The sequence below is a fragment of the Rhinopithecus bieti genome, unplaced genomic scaffold (genome assembly GCF_001698545.2).
Source record: "Rhinopithecus bieti isolate Rb0 unplaced genomic scaffold, ASM169854v2 scaffold_82929, whole genome shotgun sequence".
Taxonomy (NCBI): domain Eukaryota; kingdom Metazoa; phylum Chordata; class Mammalia; order Primates; family Cercopithecidae; genus Rhinopithecus; species Rhinopithecus bieti.
The window spans coordinates 137,260-143,481 of NW_016830474.1; the positions used below are offsets into that span (position 1 = coordinate 137,260).

General features: G+C 48.2%; 1 protein-coding gene across 1 annotated transcript in view; it reads left to right on the forward strand.

Moving 5' to 3' along the window:
* SGSM1 (small G protein signaling modulator 1) overlaps positions 1 to 4,773 on the forward strand; it is a 93,176-nt gene extending 88,403 nt beyond the window's left edge. Inside the window, exon 24 of the mRNA XM_017865546.1 lies at positions 2,122 to 4,773. Within this exon, the coding sequence (XP_017721035.1) occupies positions 2,122 to 2,210 (89 nt within the window). The 3' untranslated portion in view covers positions 2,211 to 4,773. The remainder of the gene's footprint in view (positions 1 to 2,121) is intronic.
* The last annotated feature ends 1,449 nt before the right edge of the window (positions 4,774 to 6,222 follow it).

Sequence of the window (6,222 nt, forward strand, 5' to 3'; positions counted from 1 at the left end):
GCTGGAATGGCACAATCTTGGCTCACTGCAACCTCCACCTCCCGGGTTCAAGTGATTCTCCTGCCTCAGCCTCCTGAGTAGCTGGGATTACAGGCATGCACAACCACAGCCAGCAAATTTTATATTTTTTTTTAGTAGAGACGGGGTTTCTCCATGTTGGTCAGGCTGATCTCAGACTCCCAACCTCAGGTGATCCGCCCACCTCAGCCTCCCAAAGTGCCGGGATTATAGGTGTGAACAACCGTGCCCAGCCAATAATACATACATATCTAAAGAAAATAACATTTTTACTTCATTCCTAAATAAGCACAATTGCTAATGGGGTGTGTGCACCTGTTGGGCTTTGCACACCTTCTCAAGCCTTGGAATCAGATTGGACACCACCTCTTTCATTTTCTGTTCCATATTGATTTTCACATGGCACTTACTTTCTTTTTTTTTCTTTTTTTGAGATGGAGTCTCGCTCTGTCACCCAGGCTGTAGTGCGATCTCGGCTCACTGCAAGCTCCACCTCCCGGGTTCACGCCATTCTCCTGCCTCAGCCTCCCGAGTAGCTGGGACTACAGGCGCCCGCCATCACGCCTGGCTAATTTTTTGTATTTTTAGTAGAGACGGGGTTTCACCGTGTTAGCCAGGACGGTCTCGATCTCCTGGCCTCGTCATCTGCCCTCCTCGGCCTCCCAAAGTGCTGGGATACAGGCGTGAGTCACTGCGCCCGGCCCATGGCACTTACTTTCTATTTCAGCAGCTGCTGAAAACCTAGTTTTGCAAAGACAGTCATTGATGGGATGCTGGGTATGGTGGCTTATGCCTGTAAGCACTTTGGGAGGCCAAGGTGGGTGGATTACTTGAGGCTAGGAGTTCCAGACCAGCCTGGCCAATGTGGCAAAACTCTGTCTCTAATAAAAATACAAAAATTAGCCCAGCATGGTGGTGCACACCTGTAATCCCAGCTACTCAGGAGGCTGGGATTACAGGAGGCATGAGAATCACTTGAGGTTGGGAGGCAGAGGTTCTAGTGAGCTGAGATCACACCACACTGCACTCTACCCTGGGCGACAGAGTGAGACCTTGTCTCAAAAGAAAAAAAGGAAGTTATTGATGAGAGTGTAGTGAAATTCATGAACTCACTCCAGCTAACAGTTGACGTGGTGCTCAACTTAGATGAAATATTGCCACGCTTCCCTCGAAATATCCAAATACTCCACAGTGTCCCTGTAAGTTCACTGTAACATGCTGGGGTAACTTGGTACCCAGTTTGGGAACCATGTCTTAGTTTCAGTGTTGTTTTGTTTCTTCTTTTCTTTCTACTAAATGGTTTATTTATGATAAATGTCTAAGTTTAGGATTATTTGGTCTGGAAGTCTGACCACATTGTATGGCTCTTGATAAAATTATTTTTTCTTTGCTTTTTTTGTCCCTTTCTCCTCTTCCCTCTCCATCTTTCCTCCCTCTGTTACTTCCTCCTTCTCATATCTTTCAGCATCTACTGTGTGCCCAGCGCTGCTTTCAGTCATTCTGTGTATAGGAGAGGAGTGGAAGGACTTCAACTTTTCATTTTTATTATTATTATTTTTTGAGATGGAGTTTTGCTCTTGTGGCCCAGGCTGGAGTGCAGTGGTGCAATCTTGGCTCATCACAAGCTCTGCCTCTCAGGTTCAAGCAATTCTTCTGCCTCAGTCTCCTGAGTAGCTGGGATTACAGGCATGCGCCACCACGCCCGACTAATTTGTATTTTTAGTAGAGACAGGGTTTCTCCGTGTTGGTCAGGCTGGTCTCAAACTCCCGACTTCAGGTGATCTGCCCGCCTCAGCCTCCCAAAATGCTGGGATTACGGGTGTGAGCCACCGCACCCGACTGACCTCACCTTTTTATAGCACATCCTGTGAACCAGCATTATCCCATTCAAACCCCACAGTAACTTGGTGAGGCAGCTGCTGTTCCAATCCCCATTTTACAGATGAGGAAACTGAGGTCCAGAGTTAGAGGGCTTCTCCAGGGCCTCTGCTTCCTGAACCAATCTGTGATGGAGACGCCCCCAGAGAAGCCTCCAGGGGCTGGAAGTGTGCCCTAAAACTGGACACAGAAGGAGGCTCATGAGATTTTTTTCTGCTCTTTCAGAAATGGCTGAGCGACACAACACCAAGCAAGTCCTGAAGCTGGCGCGGGACCTCGTGTACAAGGTGCAGACTCTGATTGAGAACAAGTGAGGGGCACCTCACCCAGGCAGCCTCAGCCAAGCTGCCCCACCTGTTCCTCTGCTTATTTTTCCTCCTGGCTGGACGGTCACCCCAGGAGCGGGTCCTGGTATCTGTTCACAAGCATGGAGTTCAGTGCAAAAAGAAACTACCCTGACTTTCACTTCTGGGCAGATGGGGTGGAGGGAGTACCCCTTCAATTTAGCCTTACGTTTTCCTGTTTGACCAAAGATTGCCCAAGTCTGGCGTTCCTCCCTTGCAGGAGGTAGGGGTTGTTGGTGGATGAGGAGCCATCGTTGTTTGCTGGTGTCCAGAATGGTCTCCTCTTCTTTCCCTATCACTCCAAACTGTCTTGTAAGATGAGACCTGGGAAGGGAATTTCTTTTTGGAAATTGGTATAGAAGAGGTGTGTGGGGCTACCTCTGTGCTCCTCTGCAAGGGGCCTTTGGCGATATTCTGGACATGGCTAGAGATTGACCCTCCACGTCGACATTACTGACATTTGCAGCCAGGTGATTCTTTTTGAGGGGACTGTCTTCTGCATTGTAGGATGCTGAGCAGCATCCCTGGCCTCACCAGATGCCAGTAGCACCATCCCCCACTCACACCCCAGTTGTGACAACCCCCAAAAATGTCTCTAGACATTGCCAAATGTTCCCTGCAGGGCAAAATTGCCCCCATTTGAGAACCACTTGGCTTGGAGGAGGGACTACAAATGACTTCCTCCCCCATTCTTTTGATGCTAAACCGTCCTGGTCCTAAGGCCTCCCCCGACTTAGAAAAGGCACACAGGAGGCCCGGCGTGGTGGCTCACGCCTGTAATCCCAGCGCTTTGGGAGGCCGAGGCAGGTGGATCACAAGGTCAGGAGTTCTGAGACCAGCCTGGCCAACACAGTGAAACCCTGTCTCTACTAAAAATACAAAAAATTAGCTGAGCGTGGTGGCGGGCGCCTGTAATCCCAGCTACTTGGGAGGCTGAGGCAGGAGAATCGCTTGAACCTGGGAAGTGGAGGTTGCAGTGAGCTGAGATTGCGCCACTGCACTCCAGTCCGGGCGACAGTGCGAGACTCTGTCTCAAAAAAAATAAAAAAAGAAAAGGCACACAGGAGTCCCTCACACATTTCTCTTGGAGTCTGGGATTCCATCTGTTGTATTTTCTCCTTTTTTTCTCCTCTGTGTGATGCCAGAAGATACTCGTTTTCTTCTTTTTAAGAAAAGCATCTCCCCACATAGGGAGTGGACCCAAAAAGTGTCTGTAGGCGTGAGACGGTCAGAGCTCTTTGGGGTCCTGCTCAGAGCCCCCCAGGCAGGGCAGAGTCTGTATCCTGCTGCCATCTTGCAAGGGAAAACTGCCTTTCCTTCCAAGTATTGGGTCTTGGAAATGTGTGTGTTTGGTGAAAGCTACTTAATGGTGGTGGCATGCAGCTTTTCTCTAAGCGCAGTTACTCACTCAGGACAAAGGAGGAAAAGGAAGGCAGAGGTCGGCCAGGATAGAGCGTGGGGTGTGTTTTCCTTGGGGAAGATCAGCTGATGAACTGGGTCCAGGACCATGCTAGGTCTGGGAACAGTCCCCCCCGAGGTCTTCACACACAGTGTCACCAATCCACAAACAGACCCGAACTGAGCTAGTGTACTCTGTCTACCTGTCCTTTTGATAGAGCAGTCTTGCCCGCTCTTCTGTTCTGAGAATGTACCCAGAATGGGGGAAACCCAGCAAGCATCAGAGAGAAAGTCTCTTTCCGGGAGACCTGCCACCTCTAGGGTGGTCAAAGAATGGCAGCTGGGATTTTGGAGAGGGGAGAGGATAGGTGAAGCAGCGTATTGAAGCATTTGCGAAGGGGCGTATTAGTCCTCCCATCCTGAGCACACCGGGATTGGGATGCATCCTTGCCTTGTGTGCTTGTGAAGGCTTCTTTCCCTCGGTACAGCAACTTCAACTGACCTGAACCTCCAACCTCTGCCCAGCCTCTGGTGCAGGGTAGATAGAGGTCTAGTCAACCCTTACTTTCTGAAGAGAGCTCTGTGGGAGACTTGAGACTACGGTAGCCTTCATGGCTCCCAGCTCCTACCCCACCCCACCAAAGCAGAAACGGGAGACGGCAACGTTCTGGCTGCCATTAGACTTGCGTCTCCCTGCCCTATGTACCCCAGCTTCCAAGACAGGAAGAAATGTGCAAAAGGCCCCTCCAGAGAAAACTGTATTTTGCCATTCAGCTGTTCTTTACAGAGGGTGTTATTTTGGTGAGACCCAGGTCCCAGACCTTCTGATTCCTATTTATTTTTTTAAGACTAGTCTCAAAGTACAGCACAAAATCTCTTCTCTGCCTTCTCTCATGATGTTCCAGAGAGCATCTGTGGTTGTGATTTGGAATAAGTCATATTTATTTGGTTTACTGTGCCTATTCAGATCTCTGTATGTCGTGTGTGTTTCTGTGTCCTGGAATTGGATGCGTGGGAGTCGTTCTGTCCACGGAGTGCACTCTTTTTTTTCAATGTGAATCACATATCTTGTAAATGTTTGCTGAAGAGTTGTGTCTATATATAGAGAAAATATATATAAACAGAAATATGTGAATCTGGTTTTTTTTTTCTTTTTTTTTTTTTACTTTAAAAGAAAGAAATGCTTGCTTCTGAATACTGTGTCTTCCCACTTACACCCCAGTAACCCTATACGGGGTCAGATTTTTGTAATATCTACCTGGACTTTTCCCAGAAAAGGTGAATCACTTCTGACCTCTTGTATGAGTTGGCTTTTACCACAATTAATGCTGCATTACAAATGACCCAAAACGTAGTGGTTTAAAACAGCCATGTATTTAGCTCATAATTCTGTGGATCAGCAGTCCAGGCTAGGTTCAGCTGGGAGGTTCTTCTGTTCTCAGTCAGACTTCTTCATGTGTCTGTGGTCAGCTAATGTCCAGATAGGCAACTCTGCTTCTCATGGTTGTCTGGCTGTTGACTAGGGCAGTGGGGGAAACTGGGTTCTCCATCTCCTATCCTTCAACAGGCTAGCTTAGGCTTGTTTACATGGCTATGATGGCAGATCCTAGAAGATAAGCAGAAACATGCACTGCCTCTTGGTCTCAACTTCCCTGGCATAGTCATTTCTGCCACATTCTGTTGGTCAGAGTAAGTCATATGACTAAGCCCAGCTTCAAAGGGTAGGCAAATAGATTGTACTTCCTGATGAGAGTCTTTGGAAAGTGATACTGAAAAGGAGCATGGGCCAGGCACAGTGACTCACCCATGTAATCCCAGCACTTGGGAGGCCAACGCAGGAGGATCACTTGAAACCAAAAGTTCAAGATCAGCCTGGGCAACGTAATGAGACTCCATCTCTCCAAAAATAAAAAATTAAAATTAGCTGGATGTGGTAGCGTGTGTCTCTGGTCCCAGCTACTCAGGAGGCTGAAGTGGGAGGATCACTTGAGCCCAGGAGATAGAGGCTGCAGTGAGACATGGTCATGCCACTGTGCCTCAGCCTGGGTGACAATGCAAAATTCTGTCTTGAAAAAAGAAAAGGAGCATGGATCCAGGCTGAGAGATAATTGAGGCCATTTTTGCAAAGAGTCTGCCACATTCCCAAAGGCCCAGTGCACAAGAGGGGTTCCCAGTCAGCCATTTGACCTGAGAGCATAGCTCTAAATTCACACTACCCTGAATCCTGACTGCCGAGCTAGCTCATTTCTCACCTCCAGTGCTCCCAAAGACAATGAGTTCATTCCCCCAACATCGCTGGTTCTCACTCATGGCTGCAGTTCAGAACAATAGTCATCAGGCAGTGAGCACCGTGCACAGATCTTCACCTCCATCAGTCTCTAAACATGGACGGAGGAAAACTAGTTTTCAGCTACGGAAGCACAGCCTGATTTAATATAATGAGCACCATCAAAACTTCAAGGGTTTTTTTTTTTTTTTTTTTTTTTTTTTTTTGAGACGGAGTCTCACTGTCACTTTTTCTTCCAGGATGGAGTTGGTAGGGTGCATCTCGTGCTTCACTTGTTATAGTGCTCTCGCCCCGAGT